This window comes from Ambystoma mexicanum, chromosome 4q (genome assembly GCF_040938575.1).
Source record: "Ambystoma mexicanum isolate Mex_15411 chromosome 4q, UKY_AmexF1_1, whole genome shotgun sequence".
NCBI lineage: Eukaryota > Metazoa > Chordata > Amphibia > Caudata > Ambystomatidae > Ambystoma > Ambystoma mexicanum.
Window position 1 is genome coordinate 643,775,746 of NC_090928.1, and position 23,460 is coordinate 643,799,205.

Here is a 23,460-nt window from a genome sequence, read left to right on the forward strand (position 1 = left end):
TAAATTGAATCGGATGAAAGTATGGAATTACATTCGAGATGTTTAGCCCTGCCAAGGTGAGACCTCTTCCCATCTAAAAGAAGACGATTTGATGCAAGAAGAAGACAAAGAAAAAGAACACCACCACCCGCGGATAACACGGTGCAGAGCCATAGAGTAAGGGAAAGACGCACACCCAGACTATCCACACTATCTTCTCCTTACAATAGGTCGTTGCCGAGAAAGTAAAGACTGTCCAAGCCATATGGTTTTCAATAGCTGCAACTCATTCCAAGAATGTTTTATTTGGTCCGTGATACAGACGGAGACTGAATGAACGATTCTTCCAAGGATATTTTTCTATCCTTTTCTGTAACATGTTGCCCACACCTACCCACAGCTGACATGTGGGAATCCGTCTATTATTATCCTGCTTGGTGATTCGAGAATCTGTATAGTGTGGGAGCGATTGCTCTTCATAGCAGTCACTCAATACTGTAGGCATAGAGCTTAACCTAACACATACTAACATAATAATAACACATTTCTCTGGATTTTCAGGTGAGTTGCACAAACATTTGGACCAACACAAAGAAACACTCAAGAATAACAATATGGGAAATGTAATTCGGAATATCTTGATAATGTTCTGTGTCTTCTGCTGTCTCTACCTCTTTACACTCCTTGTTCTATGGAAAGTGTTGTTTTCCCAAGCACAGGCCTTGACTCTTACTAACGTAACCATGATCAATGCTGTTACAGAAGCAATATCTGGGCAGGCAATAAAAAACATCAAGGAAGTAAAATAGAGTTAGGCGCAGTGCAGAAGTAGATTTCAACCAGGTAAATTCCTACATAGCTTATTGGGCATGTACATCAAACAAAATTTGGTATAGCCAAATGGCCAAAGTTGGGAAAAAACTACCAAAGAGAGCTGTTATGTCTGCGCTCTCATCCCCTATGCCATGAGTACATCCATAACGTTCGTTGCAACTGAATTTCTAGCGGCAAGAGCACAATTTATCGCTCTGCACAACAAGAGTACGATTTCAAGGGAAGCGTACCACACTAAGGTGGATGTCCAAGAAGACGTTCCCATACGACCATAACTACATAAAGATTCAGGAAATGTTGAACGATTACTGGAATACAGACAAAGTATAGGGTACATCACAGAGGGGCCGCGTAAAGGGGAAGTACAGACAATGACACAGAAGGAGTTTTAATGTCCCAAGACGGGGCCCAGGGAAATAGGAGGAATGCCAGGATTCTGGGAAAGACCACAGATGCTGGTGTATGGACAATTCTACACAACAGACGGATGGAAACGAGTGGTTGGGAGCAAAGCACATGCTCTCCTAACGGTTCCAGTGGAAGTAGTACAGCAAGAAAATGACAAGTGCTTCAAGAAATGGGAAGCAAGTGCCTAATTGCTCACATGGGTATAAAACGAAGCAGGTCCCATGGTAAGATAGCTCAGCGGGATGAGCGCTCGCTGCTGCGATCTGAGCGTGATCTGCAGGTTGCAGGTTCGAATCCTGGCAAGGCCAATGTAGCCTTTCATCCTTCCGAGGTCGATAAATAAGTACCAATTTCAGTTGGGTGATATTGTATGTAAATATGTGCTCTGTAAAACGCTTTGGAATAAGGCGCAATATAAATAACACATCATTATCATTACCACTCAAAAGAGCAGCTTTTAAGCACATCAAAAGCCTACTGGGGATACAGCACAGATTCTCCTGAGCCTATGACCTGCAGGCGCAGGAGAATTTTATTGAATAAGGTCTAAGATATACGTACTAGACTCACTTTTTCTTTTCTTTTTTACCCTCCTGTAGAGATTCTTATCTGCGCTAACATATGTGTAATTATGTATTTATGTTTTTATGTTCTAATTTGTTTTTTCCTTGTATGCTGAAAAAGTGTGATTTTAAATACTATGGTGTATTCTTATTATTAATGTTAATGTTTGATTGGATTCTTTGTAAGTTCTCTGATCTGATTTAGCTTTTTTTTAAAGGTTTAATTAAACCAAATACACATTTTCTTTTAAAAAGAGCAGCTTTATGTTTCCAGAACGATGGTGAAGTAGAGGTTGGGGAAAATCAAGCATGTAAGCACATTTCAAAGATATCAGGCATGAGGGTCAGAACAGCAGTGCTCATGGACCACTATTGTACCTGTGGGTTGAAGGCATACCTGCAGCTGCCACCCAACTGGGGAGAAATATGTTCACTTGTACATCTGAACACCCCAGCTTTGGTAGTGCCTACGAAAGACATACAAATAGAAGGGTTCCCTAAAATGGATTTGAGCAACAAAAACAGAAGAGATCTGTAGGGTTGAACATAGTGAAAAAAGGGGAAATCTGTGTAATCAGATATGGAAAATGCATTGGATTAGATACCACCAGAGCCCAGGCTGTTCAGCGGAACCGAGAAGTTCTTTGCATCCATCGTTCCAGCAGTACAATCAATCACAAATGCCAAATGGCTCCAGATTACGCTTTGGGAGCTGATGCAGACAAACTGAACCGTCAATAGGTTCAAGACCATCAAGGAAGATCTGAGAGCAGTTAGGCTAATGGCCTACGAGAATAGATATGTTCTAGAACTCCTCACATCCATGGAGGGAGGTGGTTGCGACAAGATCGGGTCTTACTGCTGTACATTCGTTCCTGCCAATAAAGACAATTGGACTCTGACAGAGGCCATCCCCCGGCTTTCTGAACTGCACATGAAGATGCAGACAGAAACGAACACTGTAGGGAAAGATGAAAGCTGGCCATCGTATATATTCTCATAGATACCAACATGGACGGCCAATGGACTGAAGTGTAGAAAGACAACTAAAAATACTCTAGGGATGAAAGTGCTGATAGACGCACACAGAGACTGAAGACAACGAGGAAACAAAAACACAAAATGCACTGAAATCACAACTAACACAGTGTCCTCTGTTCCCGACAGGAAAGGTGTTCCAGTACCAATACAACACCTGTGATTATTGGGGAAAATGGGCTTGGTGTAACCCTGATGGGGACTGCAGTTATGTGACATGGAGCCTGGATGACCATGCGAAATACTATGGACATCTTGTGGAGGATAACAAAGGTTTGACTCCCGAAACTGCAGATGAATAGAGAGAGTGGTGTAGGTAGGGTGGTCGACAGGTCGACCAGAAGGGGGATTGTAGACGAGGGGCTTAAACCGACCCTCATGCCCCCCACAGGACTTTCAACACAAAGGCAGAGAAAGAACTGATGTACCTCATTCTTAGGCCCATAACCACAATCATCGATGAGAAGCGTTATTCTGTCAGACAGCCATTCAGATCATATCCAGTCAATGATTTGGACGATATGGGAATATCATCGATCGAGCGAGTCGGCTGGCTGCAAAGCCAGAAATCAATGACGTCACCGCTGACATCACGACGCAGCGGCACTTGTACATGAAGTACATATTCATCCATTCATGAAGTTACATGAACATGCACTAGTTTATTGCATATAGGCACGAAGCACATGCTTTTGACCGAAAGTGGTAGAGTATAGACACACATCCATATCTCTATAGTCCCATCTTTTGCCAAAACTCAAACCTCAAGATGTGGAGTATTCATATATCTAGTTTGCACATGCTTGACTGCTACTAACATGGAGAAGCCATAAGGAATGAAATGGAAGCTATAGGCCTCTGAAATTAATGACAAAGGACAGACAGGCTTTGGGTACAATGAAAGGTGGACATGGTCACCGTAGCCAGAGGCGTGCAGAAAGCAGGCACCCAGCCAAGGACAAGTAGAGACGGAAAGTTCCAGTTACCAAGACAATTAGCCACCTGCAGAAAATCAGCTAAAATCCTCATAACAACAAGCAGGACTGCTTAGTTTCGTGGTGTCAATACACGTGAACCAGCCGAACAGGACAATGTCCATTCAATCGAGGTTGACGAAGAGGCCTGTTCCCATCGAACCGGTGGGGAACAGTTACAAGTGCCCACGAACTGCCAACTGAATGCACTCTCCCAGGTTCAGGTGATCAGGGATGGCAACATTAGATAACACTTTGCACCTCCATGTTCATTCCCAATGCCTTGAAAAAGTACACTCAGTCTGGTAACCGTCCAGGGGATGGGAGGACACATTCTGCCCAATCCAGATTCACCTTTCACATAGGGATATCATTTGTTGCATGGGCCAATGGTCTCTCTGCGACCCTGCAACATTGTAGATTGATAATAGTAGAGGTGGTCCTAGCAGGAGCCAGTAGATATGGCTATCCAGTGGTAGAACTAACCCTTATAGTTCCCATATGTAACTCAACCAAACTTGTGAATGTCTAATAGGTTTCTGGGATGGAACCTGGATTTGTGACGTCGCAACAGGATAAAACCGGGTGACATGCTTAGAAGACGAGAGCTCCGGATGATACTTGTTATTTTGGTGTGATCCCTGTCATTTTGTTTGCTAATAAAATACCGTAACTTTGCCCCATAGCGGAGTCTTCCGTTCTGAAAATTGGTGCGACTACTAGAGAGCCCGTGCCACATCTATACAGGGGCTTACCCACTAAGAGAATGTTTTGATTAAAGGAAAAGGGCACGTTTTTAAATCAAGATATATTTTTTACTGGCCTAAAAATATGCCAGTTGGAAATAACCATATTTTCGTTGTGCAAAAAGGTGGGCACCACAACTCGATTCATTCACTATAAAGCGTAATAACTAAAGAAATTATTCTTAAATTGGTGTCTGAATTTCAGAGGAGCTGACTGTAAAAGAGTCCAGAGACACCCGGATGTCGATACAACAATGCAGTAAGCTAGGGGAACAGTTTGAGTGTGACTGTTTAGCTAGGTGTTTTTACCCAGTTTACTGAATAACGATATTTTTGTTACCTCAAAAAGCTTTTATCCCCTCACTTGTCAAACTATTGTAGGGTGTACAATACTCTTACCTCGAATCTGGAGCTATAACAAAGACTATGCAGCGACAATGTGATGAATGAGGTGAGCGCAATATCAAGAAATACCATCTAAGTGTTTACAAAACAGAGAACATTTCCATGAGTTTTACCTGTGTGGTTTTCGTAGGTTCCTCCACATGGTTTACATCTGGTGAAGTGCTTGGTTCTGGCTCAGACTCAGACTGCCGCAAGGATGCACGTTTTTTCTTTGCAAGATCTGCATCCCTGTTGTACGAGTATCCAAGTTTGCAAGTGGGAGACAGACTTGGCTTGATTGCCGGTAAACCAACTTGTGGACTCCAGTCCTCTGTATGATCTGTAGAGGTAGGTTTAACCTGTTCTGAAGAGCTGGTTTTTTGCAAACTCTTGGGTCTCTGATTGTCTGTGTTCTCACACGTAGCTGTAGAAGATGTCCCCTCTTCTGACTCACTATTAAGTGTTGAGTCATTAAAATGAAAGTCTTCTACTTTCAAAAGTTTCTTTCTGCCCAGCAGAGGTTGAACTTGTGATTGTGCTGCATCTGTGCTGTCGCTTGTCCGGGAGTCCTGGGATGCAGTAGTCCTACAGGCCTTTTGCTCAGGTACCGGTTGCTCAATGTCACTTTTAGTCCTGCCAATGGAAGAGGACGTCAAGCTCAAATTTGGATGAACTGTGGGAATTTGTTGCTCTCTTTCTGACTCGAGCACCAGGCCATTATTTTGGAAAACAGGTTCACCCTGAGAAACAAAGCTGGCCAGATCGGTACCAAGTGGCTGCAGCTCTGGCTCAGACTCCCGGTTCAGATCACTGAGCTCTGCGTAGAACTTTTCCTGGTTAACAGAACTGTTGGTGTCCGTCTCATAATTGCCCACCTTATATTGGCTTTTACTGCTATTTTCCTCAATCTGTACCACATTTAGCTCTTGACCACTGAAATGTGCCCTTATTTGATAAAGATAGGTCATAACTGTCAGCTTGTCTGGGATAGCTAGTAATACCATGTCAGAAGGCTCCAGAAGTCGGGATATTCCAATATTGGCAAACCCATCATAGGCCTTAAAGAAAGAAAAATAGCTTGATTATTGAAGGCATCTACATTTCGACATAGTCATCCAACGATCATGCACACTGGACAGCACATTCTTTGCAAACAATGATAAAACGGTTAACAACGTCTAACTTCTGGCTTTGGTAAATATGAACGCTGTTTTTGAAGAGGGGAAAAAGCAAAATCAAAGTAGCTACTGATGAGATTTAGGTAAATAAATGTGCTACAATGAGACAGTCCAGGCACTTGTGCCATGTCCTTAATGAATGATAGTCTGAGCACGAAACAAGCATGTCCATGACAAATCTATCAAGATCTTGAAAAGATTTAATTTCAAGCGGTAGGAAACAAGGGAAGAGCAAAATAGCTTAAGAAGGTACAAAAAAGTGAAGGATAGGTTTTGAGATAAGGCCTTGAGATAGGCGGAAACACTACACTAATCCGGCCCAGGCTTTATCATGGCTGATCACCCTTCTCTTTCCTACTTACCATGTAAGTGCGGTGATTTGTGCTGATGAAAAACTACAATGAAGATAATAAGTTGAGGGAGCAACACCCTAAGTGTCTTCGGCACACAATACAAATTCTGTTTCGGAATACAAGAAACATTATTTGGCATTTTTATAAACGGATTTAGTCTGTCACATACAATAAATATATGCGTAAACATTTATTTGTATGGCTTTTTAGCCTGAGAAATTGCGCAGCTCCACGAGACGGCCACTGCCAGCACGAGAGGCCGCAATGTATTTATTATTTCTGTTGGCCCTTTAAACACCTCTGGCCCATCAGGTTTTTCTAGTTCTGAATAAGCAAAGCGATTTCTCAATTTACAATTAATTATTACTATCTTGGACCAACCCTTCAAAACAGTATTGTGTTACAAAGAAAGCGCCAGCTGCCTGCGTCATACTCTGTGGAAGTGTGTTTGCATGTCCTGTTTTGCTGGGTGTTTGTTCGGTGCCAATCCTCAACGTGTCTTCAGGGCCCCTGTGATAGCCAAAAGAAAACAATGGCGGAAAAGGGAAAAGTTGAAAAAACTAACACATGTGATCGGGGGAAACAGATTTTTGCACGTGCATTCTGCGGTTTAAATCAACCTTCGTATGTAATCCTTATTTACCAATTTCACTGCAGCGGGTGGCATGTTTGTGGCGCACTGGGAGAAACAAGGCAGTCGGACATTATAAAAAGCATCATCATTTCCTCTATTTCCAGACCCTACTCTCTCATGCGACGTGTGGTTTGGCTTCTTGTAGGCCACTGAACTGTGAATGCCGTGGCGCCCTATCGACCAGTGCGTGTTCTACTGGTTTGCTGAAATTAAAACTTGGTTCCCCGGTCTCCCAGCTTCCTTACGGCTAGACAAGCCGATTGACAGACATCAATTGCAGTCCATCAACAAAAGCACCACGGGCCGTATTCTAAACATTTCCCAATTACACAACACACTGACATATTGGTCAAGATCGGATGTCGCAGGTAAATAAATACCTTTTTAATTCAAACTCGTTTAAAGATAAGAAAGGGCGATTAGCTTGGTTAAGATAGCCGAAGGCTGCTAACTCCAGCCTTGCCCGTGCTACTTGCTATCATTTCACTTAAGTCGCATTTATATACAATAATTACAATAAAAGGGCTTTTCCTCCATCTCACAAGAGGCAAGGTCAACCCCTTCTAAGGGCCAGTGCGGATGCTCGGCTCTCACTGCGACGGCCACGGTCACTCACCGCCGCTGAATATAATATTCCCGGCCATTTCAAGCGAGGAGGCGAGAGGTCAGAGACGAGAAGGAAAGTCAACTTATGTATTCATTCAAGATGTTCGTTTAATTGCTTGGGCGGAGTAATTTGTCCAATGCGTTCGGCATCTGCATGGAACCTGTGCGCGGGCATTGTTCCCGTGGCGCATTCATTCCAGCCAAGGGCAGCGGGGTTATCGGGCAAAGCTGTGTGCGGCCCGGAAAGAAATCCGCAGGAAGCAGCGCGGAGACTCAATGTAGCTGTCAGGCAACGGGGTTACCGAGTGATGAAAGAGGGGAAAACCTGCACAATAACACAAATAATTACTTCTTTTATACCGGGGTCATCTAGCCTTAATGAGAGCGAATAAATGAAGGAGGAAATCTCGGCGCCGCACCGCGGTTATCTTCACAAATTCCCAGCCACCTGAAGCCAGGCGTGATTTCAATGATTTGTTTTAAATGATTGCTTGATGGACCTTTATTTCTCATTAACCTTACTATTTCTCCGGTCTTTTTTCTTCGAGTGGCGAGATGAGGGGCCCCTTCGCGGTATTTTTTAGGATTCACTGGTGAGCAGTGAGCTGAAGGCACGCTGGCCGACTGCCTCTGTAATGCGTGCTTTTCAGGACATTACGTGGGTACTTCCCGAGAATACTTTTCTCACTCATCCTCTTATTGGAAAATAAGCGGTCTAATTAATAACTTGACAGAAACACATTGATTATTTTAGGGGAAGAATACGTTTTTTCAAAAATAAAGTCATTTGTTCTGATCTGGTCACGTTAATAATATCTTCTGCCTTATTAGCCAAAGAAAAACACCTTTTCCATGTATCCAATTTTTTACATTTTGGTAAGCATTTTTCTTGCTGCGCTGTCCTCCATTTTGTGAGCGGCTTGCAAGTTCATAATTACGTCAGAGAAGCATAGGAAGTGCAGCATGCAAACCCTTTATAGCAGCCAAGCAGCACATTAAAAGGTTGGTTTAACTACCAACAAATTCACTTGTCTACTACTCCTGCCCTACAAGAATAGCAGTACCAGACAAAGTAGCGAGTGCCATTATTGGTAGTACATTGGTAGTACTAGTACCGCAACTACAAGCAGTAACAGCCCTATTCTCAGTAGCAGTGACATTACTGCCACAACCAATAGGAATACTTTTAGTAACGATATTACTACCACCGCTTACGACACAGTATTAGTAGAAGTATTGCTACCTGCAGTACAACTACTGTTACAATTACTACTGTCTGGAGTGGTTGTGGTAATATTACCAGTACTATTAGTTCTATTACTGGTAGAAATACTACTACGTCTGATGCTGCTGCTGTAGTTGCATACCGATATGTAAAAAAATATATTATGGTATGCACATTATCACCAGTCTTATAGCTCCACATCTTTACTAATAGGTTGAAGTACTAGTGGTAGTGTTAAGTGTTATTTATAGTGGCACACTGAACACTACTACTACCTCTACTAACAGCACCGCTACTAGTCTCACCAGTCGTGATAGCACTACTATTAGCATTAGATGTAATAGTATGCATAGCAGTAGTAGTACTACTAGCAGCAGAGATAGTAACAGTAGCACCAGTAACATTAGAAGTAGCACTTCCTCATCAGTAGGAGCACTAGTTCGCCTTATTGTACTATTACTACGCATGTGACAGAACGGGCATCTGTGGGGGAGGTGTAGATGGAGTTTTTTAAATTTCCATTTCATAATGTAATATGGGTAGTTCGGTTTCTGGAGGTGAGATCTGCTAATTAGATCTCAAGTCCTTAATGTTCCATGCTAGTAAAAGCATAGTGCACCCATGTGGCTTTACTGGGGCTGTTTCCTGACAGCTGCTGTAACTGCCCTGGCAGGTTCAACGGCCACATGTGCATTCCTGAGTGCAGCCTGCTGGAGCCCATACCATAGTTACAAACAGGCAGAGCAGGGGTGGTTACCTTTGCAGTGAAATACTCTCGTTTCCAAAGTCATATACATGTTTCTTAAGGCTCTAGTCGCACAGTAAACTTAAAACTTGGACAGCTTGACAGGATGGGTCTTAAGATTACACAGTAATTCATCCACAAGCAGTTTGATGTCAAATAAATGTCAACCTTTGTCTGGTCTGGGTCCCAACCAGGCACCACCTGGGAGGAGGCCAGGAAGCTTACTGTTTGATGCACCTGAGAATGTATGTCATCTCTTCTCCAGTACAGGACATCTCCCTGGGGGTTTGTTTGGGAAGAGGCTTTCAAAGACATGCCTGCCAGGATACATCACAGAGGGCCTCATTACGAGTTTGGCAGTGTTATGTTATGTTAAAGGTATTTGTACCGTGCACCGTCATCACCGGGAAGTGGTCCACAAGCACTCTGGCGGATCTGAAAGAGGAGGGGGGTGGAGTTAGTAGGGTGCAGAGGGAGTAGGATAGTGAGAGCTGTGGTGTCCTGTTGGCGGCTTCAGTTCGTTTTTCACTGTGCGCCGAGCATGAGTGCAGTTATCGGATCGGTGAGAGTTCCCATGTGCTGTTGAAACAGGTTATGTGTTCATCTGTTATTGCAGTGCTGAGAAGTGGTTGTGTGGGTTTCCATGTGAGAAGTGTATGGGCAAAGTTGAGGTTTTTCTAGTTTTTGGTTAGTGTTTTTTTCTTTTTCCTTTTTTTTACCTCATTAATTTTGCGTTTGTTTTTTGTACCACATCCAAGGTATGATGGGGTGGTAGTTTTCCTCGTGTTGCTTTATTGGTTTGTGTATCTGGTAGAAGCAGGCATGTTCCCCTACTCTGGTTTTCAGTTGTCTATTTCACAGCATTCAGCTCCTTTCCAGCCCATTTCCATGTCATTGGTCCTTACCTGCCTATGCTTCCTCTGTAGACTAGCGGTATGAGGATATGGCATGCACTCTCTGCCATCAAGGTCCCTCCATGCCCATTCCCAAGCGAAATTCTAGCCTACCTACATTTTCGCTTTGGCATAATGGTATGCATTAGTGGCATCCTCCTCCAGTTAAGGAAAATATGTTAGGAAGTTATCGACTATGGGTTCCCTCTCTGGGGTTCTAATCTCCTGGTGCGTATATATGTGCTTTCTAGTCATTTCGTTCTTGTTCCGTGTTAAAGAGACAGGTATTGAGTAGTTTTCTGATTTGAGGATGATCTCTTGTATTAGGTATGTTTTTTGTTAGCTCATTCCAGGTTATTGGTGCCAGATCTCCAAATGTTCTTTTGTTGTATTGTTTTGGCTTTAGGCGGATGTCGTTGCTTGATCTGAGTGGTCTTTTTGGGTGGTAGATGTTTATTTTCTCTCTTAGAATCTCTGCTCCTTGGCTGTGGACTGCTCTATATATTATGCACATTGATTTAAACTTTATCCGTTGTTTTATTGGTAGCCAGTGTAGTTTTTTCAGAGCTGGTATGATGTGTTCTCTTCATGGTAGTTTAAGCAGGAGTCTGGCCACAGCATGTTTCATTAAGAGTCATACTGGCATTCCTAAGTATAGGCTGTTGGCGTAGTCTACTCTGGACATGAGAGCGAGGATGGTGGGCGATTTGTGGGTGAAAGGGAGGAAGGGTAGGATCCCTTTTACTGCGCATAGTAGAAGAAGCATTTCTTGATAATGGCGTTTACTTGTGGTGCTGGTGCTGTATCAAGTTCCATCAGCCATGGGATGTAGTGATTGTTTACTCTGTTTTTGGATATGATCATTTTTTCTGTTTTGCCCGGGTTGAGTTTGAGGATGAGTTCATCCGGTCGTAGAGTACATTGAGGCATTGTTCCAGCGATGTGTTTTGTTCCTGTGTGTCTTGAATTTTGTAGACTATTTGTGTGTCATCAGCGTAGTTGTAGCATGCGAGGCCGTGTCTTTTAATGAGCTTGAGTAGTGGAGCCAGGTATAGGTTGAAGAGCAATGGGAAGAAGGATGATCCTTGTGGTACTCCGCATGTGGATTCTCTTGTAGTGATTTGAAAGGTTCGATCAATATGATTTCTGTTCTGATTGTTAGGAAGAATTTAATCCATGATAAAGCTAGGTCGGTGATTCCTATTTCTTGCATTCTCCTGATGAGGATGTTGTGGTTGACTGTGTCAAATGCTGCAGAGAGATCCAAGAGTATCAGAACTGTGCTTTTGTCTGAGTCCACATTTGCCTTTAGATCATCCCAGATTGAAAGCAGTGCTGTTTGTGTTCCTCTCATTGGTCTGAAGCCTACTTGAGCCCGATCCAGCAGTAGATGTCTTTCTATGTATTCTTGTGTTATTCTATAGATGTATGTTTCGCGTAGTTATGCTGGGCAAGGGAGGTTGGAGATGGGTCTGTAGTTGGAGGTCCTCCACGTTGCCAGATGTGTCCTTGAGGAGCGGCTTGATGTATGCTGATTTGAAAGATTGTGGTACTATCCCTGTTGAAATTGATTGGTTGAGAAGCTTTCTGTAGTATTGCATGGGTGTTCCTTGCGTGAGAATTGATTTGTGTATGTCTGGGGGGCAGGTGTCTATGGGGGAGCCTTCTTGTTGCTATTGTTTACCAGCTTGACAAATGTCTCTGCTGATATTTGGTGGGAGCTTCAGAGTTGGTTTTGACGGTCCTCGGATGAGTGGGTGGGTTGCATGTTGAGGTTGCTTGGTATGCTTTGTATGGTCTGCTGGATGGTGCCGATTGTTTTTGAAATGGTCCATGAGATCATTGCATAGTTTCAGCGAGGGTATCAATGTGTTGTTGAAGCCGGGGAGGTTTCTCATTTCATTTATTATTTTAAACAGTTCTTTTTGGGTGTTGGGGGCTTTGGTGATTTGGTTGTTGAAGTATTTCTTTTTGGCCTTTCAGATTTCTTTTTTTGTATGAATGGATTTGTTGTTGGAATCTAAATTTCTTGGCCTGGTCGTTTTTATTTCACCATTCAAGTTCCAGTTTCCTGTTTTTTCTTTTCATGGTGCCGAGTAGTGGGGTGAACCATATTGCTGTTGCTCTTTTGCATGCTGGGGTGAAAGGTTTTTCCTTGGAGAACTCGTCTATTGTTGTGGTGATCCACTTGTGAAGTAGTTCTGGTTTTCTGGCAAGGTTGGTTTCGTCCATAATTGTTACAGATGGTTTGTTGATTTCTAATAGTTCAGCTAAATTACTATTTTTGTTGTTCCTCCAGTTTCTTTTCATGATAGTTGGCCGATTGTTCGGTTGCTTGGTTGTTGGTATAGCCAGAGTGATCACAAAGGGGATGATGAGGTGGTCACTCTAGACGATTTGAAATCGGTGGGGCTGTGGTGATGAGGTTTTTGTTGATGAAGATTGTGTCTAGTGTATATCCCGCTGCGTGAGTCGCTCCTTTGACTAGCTGGATGTAGTTTCATGGTCTTCAGTTGTTTGGCTAGTGACTTTTGTGTGATTGTGGTTTCTTCATCAAACCAGATATTTAAGTTACCAAGGATCATCAGATGTTCTTCTTCGATGGCTAGGTTTATGATTGCTTTAGTGACGGCGTCCACGAAGGTTGCATCTTAAGTCTTTGGTCTGTATACCACAATGAATTTGAGGTTTGTTTTTGGGTTTGTTGCTAATCGGAGGAATAGTGATTCGCAGTTTTCTATGCTTAATGTGTCTTCTATTTTAATTTTTAAGTGATCCTTGTAAGCTATTGCCAGTCCGCCTCCTCTTTTGCTTTTCCTGTTTGCTTGTGCGCGCTTGAAGTTGTCAGGGAGGCAGTTATGGCGTGTGATTTTGTAAATGTTGTCTCGCCATGTTTCAGTTATAAATAGGATGTAGATACCTCCGTCGCATTGGAGGTTGTAGATCTCGGTGGCATGTCTGGACATTATTCTAGTATTGATTAGGTTGCAGTGGATCTTTTTGCTATGGATAGTTTTGTTTACCGATTTCTGTTTTGACTTGTGAATGTTAATTTGGATTGCTTCTGTGTTGTTGTCACTGATCGATTGGGGTTCTGTAGAGGCTGCTTCATTATTGAGTCTGCCTGTTAGATTGATAGTTGGGTTGATGAATTCTACAGCTTCATCATCTTTCGTGTTTTGATGTGGTAGTCGGCCGTGTCCTGGTGTTCTTTTGATATATGTAGTAAGGGGTGTTGGTATTGTATCTTTCTCGTCTTGGGTCCTCTTCTTTTTTTTCAAGGGTTCCAGAAGGTTCTTAGCTTTTAAGGAAATGTCAGTGGTGTTAATGTCTCGAGGTTCTGTGGTTGTTTCCAGTTATGGTGTAAGGTAGAGGCATTTTTCTCTTATGATGTTTGTTCTGTCCGTTGTATTGTTTATTGGGTTGCGTTCTATATTCGTGACAGTTTTGGCTGGAGGTGAGTGAAGGTGTGGAACTGTTGGGGTTGGTTCTTTTTCCAATCCTCTTAGGCGACATCCAGTTCTGTCTCGGGGCATTTTGTGTCCTGGGTAGTAGTGTTGCTTTGTGTATTGATTTTAAAGGCCTAGGCGTCGACCTGTCGGGCCTTGCGTTTGGTTAGTAAGGAGGTCTACCCTCTTATGTCGTAGTGGGTTTCATCTGGGGGTGTTTGTTCACTAAGTGGGTTGGGGAGTTCCTCTAACTGGGTGGACTGTTTAGGGGGACTACTAAGGACTTGAGGGGTGTAGCATAGTTTGGTATGGGAGGGCCCCTGGTTCTTGATCTACTTGAGTGGCTATTTGGTTGTAGTTGATAGCTTTCAGTGTTTGCTGGGTGTTTTTGGTACCTGGCGGGCCTAGGATTCAGTGATGGCAGCTAGATTTGGGATTCCTAGAGACTGGGAGAAAGGCCTAGGTTTCACAGAAACCTTGAGGTAAACCCGTTACCTCAATTATTCCTGCCTGCTAAACTACAAGTTTAGCGGTATTACCACTGGCGGAATTACCGAGTGGTAATACCACATATTTTTGGAGGTTAAGTGGAGGATCTACCTCCAGCATGAAGCTGGAGGTAGATACTCCACTTTACCTCCCAATATCAGCGGTCTTACTACCCGGTTATTCTGCCAAAAATCCCCAATGGAGTCCTATGGACTACACAAATGGGGATTTACACCGCCAAATTGTCACTTGTAATCCAGTGGTATTACTGCTGAAGGTAATACCGCCAGTTGTAATACCGCCAGACCAAGTGGCGGCAACAGTAATACCGTTTGGTGGGATTACAGCTGAGATACCACCAAACTCGTAATGAGCCCCAGAGTCCTTAACAGGGCGATGATTAAAGTGGTCCTTTTGAAATAGGCAGTAAGGTGATGGAATTAGAGTAACATGGGACAGAGGTACAGTCCACTTAGGGGTTCCAACTTTTCAGTTTTTGCTGGGGCTTCCCAGACTCCCTACTCACTCCCCCGTTCCTGCAGACAAATCATTCTGGGTATGTTATCACCAGGCAAAAAGTTTTCTCACAGAAGCCCTGATTGGAGACCTTACAGAAAGATAGAAGGGAACCAATCGGCTTTGGCCCTTTGGCTATATAAGAAGAGAGGGAGACCCTCTTCTTGTGGCTTCATCTTTGGATCATTGAAGAGGAATGATTCACCTGGAAATCTAGCTGAGGGATTAGGGGTGGAGGGGAAGTACAGTCTGCTCTGAAAATCTCTCTCAGGGAGGTGAAGACCAAAGACTTCCAAGCAAGAGGCAGTCTCTTGTCCCCAATTATCCATGGGGTATATTTTGGGTGGAGCTCCAGTGTGGCCCAAGGCCTTAACTGCAGCCTGAACACTGCAACCAGGATCCTGCTCACGGGAAGTAGAAATTCCCGAAAGTGCCCTCTCATAACCTTCCTGCCATAGAAGTGCAGAACAAGGACCATCCTTGCCCCAGACAGCGCCTCTCCCAGAAACTATGAAGGGAAGGAAGGCACAGCTTTGGTCCCTAGTTTCTGCATTGAACCGCTTGTTAGCTACACCCACCCAGACAATGCCTGCCTGTCCCAAGCTGCTCTGTGCCATTGTTGCTTGTGAAACACGCCATATGTTGGAGCCAGTCACCTAGCACACCAACCCGACACCGGAACAATGCCCCAGAAAGCACCATGAAGCCTGGTTTGACACTGAGCCACCAGTAAAAGACAAAAAGATATTTTAAGAGACCCTGGTCCATTTTAAAGGAACATAGTGACTTTTAAGCCCCTTTCTCTACTTTTTTCTTAAAGAACTTAACTTTGGACATTCTGTGTTAGATAAGAAACAGTGGATGGAAAAGGTGGCATTGTGGTGCACAGTTCTTTATTCTAGACCACAAAAAAACTACACTGCCCCTTAGATTCTTGGGCCTACTCTTTTATGAAAAACATACAGAGGGTGCTTGTCATGGTGTCCATTACAAACAAGAAAAGTAATCCGACCAGAATCTCAAGCTTACATGAGTTCTGTCCCTCCTAGTATAAAAGAAATACAAATTCAACTAAAGTATACTTGGGCATTGGCCCTGGGTAAATGACTGGCTTATGAATGTCACTCTCGAGTGTCTTTCTCAGTAAGTCCTACCCGACCTCTGTGCACAGCTCAGTAGGCTGAATGTCTCTTGCCTTTTGTCTCATGGGAACGACTGGCCCATGGTTCCCCACTCTGCCTGTTTTCCTGCTAGTCTTTCTCCCTAAAGAGATCCTGGTGTTCTCTCCTGCTAGGTAGGTGTCAGTCGTCGTCCCACCTTGGGTTTCGGTTACACTGACAGAGCCTTGGGGCCTGGTTTCTCTCACCCTGCCTTCGAGTCTTGGGTCTCTCAACTCACCTTGTGGTTTCTTTTCTCTCACATCGCCGCTTTGGAGTCTCGGGTCTATCAGCCCCCCTTGTGGTTTGGTTTGTCTCACACCGCCACCTTGAGGTCTCTGGTCCCTCACCCAGCCTTGGAGTTTCTTTTCTCTTACCCGGCCTTGTGGTCTCGGATCTCTCAGCCCGCCTTGAAATTATATGATGTGGCATTCATAACGCGCCTGTACACAGGATGGGGAAACAAATGGAGGACACAACAACAATCCTACTAGGCCTTGTGTCATTCAGATCGCGCAGGAACGGGGTAGGGGAGAAGTGCTGAGGGTAGGGGGGGGGTGGAGAAGTGCTGGACAAAGGAGATAAAAAGAGTGCAGCCAGTGGGTGGTAAAAGTGAAAGTGAGGGGACTGTAGGGTTACAGATACAGACCACAAGTGCAGGGGAGCCAGGAGGCAGTGCAGGATAGCAGCTGGACAGGCAGGGACCTGGGCCTGAATTCAGAGGGTGACCAAGTGGCCAGTGCATGCAACAGGCAGGTGATAAGCAAGGGAGAGGAAGAGAGAAGGCAGAAGCAAAGAGAAAGGTCTTGAGTTGCTTCCAGAACCGGAGATGGTTCTGATCAAGAGGCAGGGAGGCTGTTCCAGAGGGAGGCTCCAGCCGAAGAAAGAGATCTGCCCTCAACTCTTTGCTTGAAAAAGTGACTGACCCTCAGAGAGTTGGAGGTGGAAGAGCAGAGAGCTTGAGAAGGCAGATATTTAGGAAGAGAGAGTTGGAGGTAGTGTGGTCCCAGGCCCCCAAAAGCCTTGTGGACAATGCAAAGGTTCTTGAACGTTATCCTTGCCGCCACTGGGAGCCTGTTAAGGGATTTCAGAGATGGAGAGATATGATCCCTGTGCTTGAGGCCAAGGACAGGGCACGCAGTCCTGTTCTGGATGAGTTGTAGAGGACGGAGAGTAAAGGCAGGAAGATTTAGAAAGAGGCTGTTGCAGTAGTCCAGCCTAGAGAGAACCAGAGCTCTGGAAGACAGCGAGCTTCTGGGGGAAAAGTGAGGAAGGGAAGAATACGAGGCGCAGCTGGTAGTTCGACTTCTTAGAGATGTCAGCAATGTGAAGAGAGAAAGGGTGTGGAGTCAAATATGAACCTCTCAGGTAGGAGAAGGAAGAGGGCCCAGGGTGCGCAGCCAGAGAGCGAGACGTAAGGAGGGAGCTGGTGTTCCGATGAGGAGGATTTCAATCTTACTGTCATTAAGGCAGGGATCATTGGCGGCGTACCACTCCTGAATTGCAGAAAGACAGTCTGGAATGAGAGACGGAGTAGAGGCGGCTGAGGGGAGCCAGAAGGAAAGCCAAGTGTCATCCGCATAGCACTGGAAGTTGGAACAGAGGGCGGCTATGCGGTGGGCAAGAGGTGCCAGGTATTGGTTGAACAGCCAGGGCGAAAGATTAGACCCCTGGGGAACACCACAGGTAGAGAGAGGGATAGAGGAGAGGAAGGACCCCAGTTGGACCTGAGAGGGTCGATCAGTGAGAAAGGAGGTCAGCCAGGCCAAGGCCTGATCAGTGATACCCAGGTTATCACAGAGCCGGTTGAGCAGCAGGATGGCATGGTTGACCGTATCGAAAGCAGAGGAAAGATCGAGGAGAATGAGGACAGAAGGTGGTTAGAATCTAGGTTTGATAGCAGGTATTCATGGATGTTCAGGAGAGCAGTTTCCATGCTTCTGGCCGCTCTGAAGGCAGACTGATGGTCATGGAGACAACCAACAGATTCAGTGGGATCAAATCAGAAGCCAGGGCCGTGCAGAGGGACAGGAGAAGTAGAGACTGCTGCTGGATTGGCCAGCTCCTTGCAAATTTTAAACAGTTCGGCTGAGTTTTTAGATGCCGCAGAGATGCAGACTTGGATGTGCGCTCTTCTTAGCAAGGACAGAGAGTCTGTATTGCCTTCGGAGAAGGCGGCAGGCCAGTTTGTCAGAGGGTGTACCTGTTGTCCAACACTTCCTCTCAGCCACCCTACACTTGGCGCACTTCCCCCAACTAAGCACAGGAGACAAAGTGGGTTTCAAGAGCTCCAAGGATCACCGCTCCACTACACTAGCCGCAGCCCCTGGCTCACCCCCAGATCGAGGAGGGACACCTTCAAAAACCAGACAGGGCCCCGACCACCACACTCCGGGAAAGGCACGACCAAGAGGGGGGTCTACAGCAGCAGAGGGCCCCAAACCAGACAGGTACCCCTGCCTCGTCTCCCCTCCAACGAGCACCGCTGGGCGCCTCCAGCAAAACCAGCTCCAGATCAAGAAAAAGGCCTTCCCCTCCAAGTTGCTCCAATGACAGCTCCGCTTGACAGTGAGACACAAGGCTCCCATGGGGGGAGGGAGGTCAGTGAGGACTCCACCAGCTACAGCCCCAGGATCTCAGGGTGGTAGGAGCCCACACAGGGCACTCCAGATAGAGCAGTCCAGCCTGGGTCTTCACTCCCCCTACTCGCAGGCCCCCACCAACCGCCACACTGCTCGATACCACTGCGAGGAGGCAGAGCCCCCGCCCAGCCCCTCACAGCTCCCCCCCGCCCAAGCCGTCTGCTCACCAGTCTTCCACGGTTCAGGGGACGCAGTGCCACCCCGCCACCAGGCTCCACCGGGCTCTGGGTATGCCCGTGATGGGGGGGGTGCACGCGGAGCACCAAGGCCAGCAGGGCCACCCACTCCTCCTCCTTCTCCTGCTCCTCCTTCTCCTCTCCGCTGTGGGCGCTCCTGTCCACACGCCCCGGGCTCACTTCAGGACTCTCTGGATCCCAGGAGGGGCAGCCCGCGCCTCACAAATCGCAGACCGCCCCAGACCAACCACAAGACGAGGCAGTTCGGGTCTCGGCAGCGCACCAGTCCGGGGCTCCTAATGTAGAAGGTGGGAACTCTGCCCCACGACACTCTCATCAGGATCTCCAGGATTACACCACCCCGGGACCCCGCACTTGGCTAACGGGGTGCTCCGGGGGCTCAGCCAGCACACAGGGGGGTCCGGGGCTGAAGTCCCAAAAACAGCATCCAGTGAGGGAGACCGACGGAGATGCTTTAGAACATCTCTGCGCCCCCTGGTGGCTCCCTATGACTTCGATTTTGCTACTTAGCCACTTGGGGCATCGAGGTTCCAGTATGCAATTAGAAGGCTAAATGCCAATGCAGAGTAATCTGCGCGTCTGGTCTCCAAATTGGAAGGATGTGCTCCAAATGTGAAATGGCCCAAATTGTAAAAAGGGGGGGCCTGCCACACCATTTAATACCAAATTAATGATTATGCTGAAACATAATGGTTTGGTTAGAGCATCGCAAAAACTCACCACTCTTGTTAAATCTAGTCCTTATTCTTTTGGTAATGTGTCCTTGTGATTAAAGCTTCCTGCTCAACTGTGTCCTCATAATCTGATTCCCTACAAAAGATTGATATTTCAAATATTATTTGTAAGGTGACCCCTGGTGCCACTGCTTAGAATGGTTTAGATTTGCCTTGTAAGTAGGTTAGTAAAAGTGTTCCCAACTGTACAAATTACTTACCATTCTGAGTAGATTCCGCTCGTCCTGTAGGGTTCCTTACAATGAAGGACCCGGCCTCCATCTGGCATCCGCATGCAAATGCTTGCTAATTGTAATTGCACCGCTACGGGTGCAGTCCTAGTAATTTCTAACCCGCTTCTTAAATTGTGGTCCAGATTGTTTAAAACGTCTAAAATATCTTCATGTCATATTTGGAAAATAAAATCACGCGCACATTGCCTATGTCATGACCGATTGCCAAATGTCAAACCACTACTAGGGTGCAGACTTGTTGGTCTGTTGCCCACTTCTTAAAAGTAATCTATGTTGACAAACATTGCGATAAAAGCTTATTGGTGCTACTCTTGGCCCACTGGAGTGCGATTGTTCTAGAACCTGTTTCCAAAGATACATTCTTGATAGGTATCAAGAGTTGGATTCTTGGTTGGTATCATGCACTAGATAGGTGCATTGGCAATCCACACACTTAGACCACTTATATGTGGTTGTTAAGATAGCTGCCATACATTTCAATGCAAGGCCCTACGTGCTTAATCAGACTTTACCACCATTACGGTTGTGGGCATTAGATGCAAAGCCCTACTCTAAAGCATACGTGATTGAGTGGCCTGTAATTAAATCTTTTGGCGGGTAGTCAATGTATCCTGCATTCAGATCAATGAGCTGATCCGATTCAGTAATAAATTGCAATCTAGGTGCTATCACAGATCCACCCTGTTGGAGCACCATAGTCTTCCATTGTCGGGGTCATAGATGCGTGATATGCAATGGTAAGTAAAGAGGACCATCATTCCGTCTACTGACTGATCTATTATCACAAAGAAGTTACAAAAAATGTTTAGACTCATGAATTAATACAGTAATGCATCGGGGGTAAGAGTGATCATCAGATATGAACACATACCGGTATCAATGTTAAGTAGTTTGAATTACAAAAACGTTCATTTCATGCTCTTTGTTCAGGCCTTTAGAAGTACATCTGAGTCTACATATCATCCGTGATTCAAGTTGTCTAAGGCGATGCCATTGGTCGCCAACTCTTTTGTTTGAGTGTGCTTTTTGAATGCCAATAAATTTAATGTCCGCCTTGTTTCCCATCTGATGCTCTTCTTGCCAATGCGATGCTAGTGGCAGTTTGGGAACTTGGTTTACCAGACTTCACAAATGTTCTCTGATGTGACACATAGTTCACAAATGGTACTCCCAACATATACTTTGACAAATTAAGATGATCCCATACACAATAAACTTGGATGTGCAGTTGATACAGTTTGTAATGTTTATTGTCATTCCTCCATGACATGTAAATTCAATAGTATGTGCATATTTGCAGACGCTACATGACTCACACTTGTGGAAACCTTTGTGCGTAAACCTGAGCCAGTCGCTCCGAGGAACGTGGGACATAGTTGGCTCTTAATAATAGGTGCTCGAGTGAACACAATTATGGGTTTAGCGTCAATATAGTTGGCGAGATCAGAATCTAATAGTAGGAAGTGTCAATTTCTCATCAATATGCTAAACATCGTGTTGCTGTCTTTTGAGTATTTGGGGACGCAGTTGACTCCCTTTGTATCCGAGTCGAGGTCTTTCCTTTTGGGTTGTAACATTTCTTTTCTTTGTAAAGGCCGGGTCTTATCCCGAGCTTTCAACACACTGTTCTGGGAATACCCTTGTTTCTGAAACCTTCGACTTAGCAGGTCGCACTCCTGTTCATATCTAGCATTAGTGCTACATTTTATTTTGGCTCGAGAGAATTCTCGCACCAGGATATTATCGATTGTTGACTTCTTGTAGTCACAGAGGTCGAAACACGTGTTGGCAAACGGCTATAGAGGCGAAAACACAAATAATTGGTTCAATCACGCAACAAATAAAAAGCTAACTTGCTTATCCAATAAATGGTGAATTTATGAGTTTACATATATACCATAATAGGTTGACACACTTACTGCTTGGACGAGTGCATTGATACTGGTACACAGTGTTTTGTTTATTTGTTACTTTTCTATGCTGGGGTTAGCCTAGTAGTGCCAGAATCTGCAGCTGTTCCACTTATTCTCAAGCAAACAAGCACATAATTCTCAACCTAAGCGCCCGCACATACCTGGTCATACCCCGGGGATACCTTTTGATAAATGTACAGTTTTTATAAATGTCTCCCAGTTTGGCTAACCCAAGTCTACTAAAATGGGTTTGGAACTGTGCTTCAAAAGTAATGTCTGCTTTGTTTGCAGTCTATAACGAGAACACCAGGGAATATAACCCAGGCTCACTCAAGTAATTAGCTAATTTCCCCCGAAACCCATCACGTAATAAGAACAGTCTATATTACAGAGCAGTTTTGTTTTGGACATTCTGACAAAGGCAGATACTTAGTTTTTGGTTTCAGTAGGGAAACTCCTCCTAGAGAATAGTCAGAGGGGCATTTTCCCAACCCCTTGTATTTTCAATAAAAGTCTTTGACCAAAAACATGACTTACGTGTGTTCGAGTTTCATTCTTGACTCCTCACACTCCTCTTTACCAGGCGGCGTGGCTATGCATTGAGGATGAGGAGGAGCTCTGTCCTTGAAAAGTTGCTGCTGCTACCCCTGCTGTTCCGGTGGGACATCACTCGGGTATAACCTCTCCTCTAAAACCTGCTGGAATTTTCCATCCTTTTTTATGTTTGTTGGAACAAATCAGTAAGGCAGCTCCCAGATTTTCGGTGCCTCCTTAATTACATCTGGTGGAGAGGGATGCTTGTGCTGTTCTGTGGCCCAAAGAGTACTCCTGCTATGACCCATGTTTCTACTTGTTAAAGCTGTAGAGATTTAAGCTTTATAAACCCACTCCTAGATTGCGTTCATGGACTGGCTTAACTGCTCTTCATCGTTCCCGGTTGGAGGTGTGTCACTCGTAATTGGATCGTGAGTCTCCTGGCTCAGCATGGGCTCCTACAGCTATGAAGGCAACGCCTGTGGTGCAGTATGAACCTCTGGTAAAGGCAGAGGATGAAAGCAGAGGTGGAATCAGTGATGGAGGTGAACCCTGTGGTGATAGAGGCGAGGTAACCTATGTCAGAGATGGCGGTACTGCTGGAAACCCTTCCATGAAGTGCCTACATTAAAAGAAAGGTTACTCTCTTCCATAGAGATCACATGTGTACTTCCCTCCCCATGGTCTCAGACTTCGAGACTATGGAAGATGTAGAGGGTGTAAAATCTTCCTGGAGTGGGGCAAAAAAGCCTGTTGTAGTCAGAGCTTTATATGTGGGTTTGCAGACTTTCACCAGGACTGCTAAGGGAGACGCTGACCTCTATGGTCGGGTCAGAGGGCTTCGTCAGTGAGCTCTGCCATCTTCTGTAAACACACCTGCACTAGTTGCACACTCCTTAACCCTTGCAAGTGTTTCAGAATGAGCTCAAGTTGAGGGGAGAAGCCTTTCAACAGGGTATACTGTGGGGAAACATCGACAGTTGAACATTTGGAAGTCTGGTGCTTGTACTTAGTCTTTAAAGAGTCTTTGCTACAA

General features: G+C 45.1%; 1 protein-coding gene across 5 annotated transcripts in view; it reads right to left on the bottom strand.

Annotated features, from left to right (window-relative positions):
- EHBP1 (EH domain binding protein 1) overlaps positions 1-23,460 on the bottom strand; it is a 2,510,899-nt gene that overhangs the window by 934,079 nt on the left and 1,553,360 nt on the right. For all 5 annotated transcript variants that reach the window (XM_069608212.1, XM_069608214.1, XM_069608215.1 and 2 more), the window contains one exon: positions 5,061-5,984. In XM_069608212.1, coding sequence (XP_069464313.1) covers positions 5,061-5,984 — 924 coding nt within the window. The remainder of the gene's footprint in view (positions 1-5,060; positions 5,985-23,460) is intronic.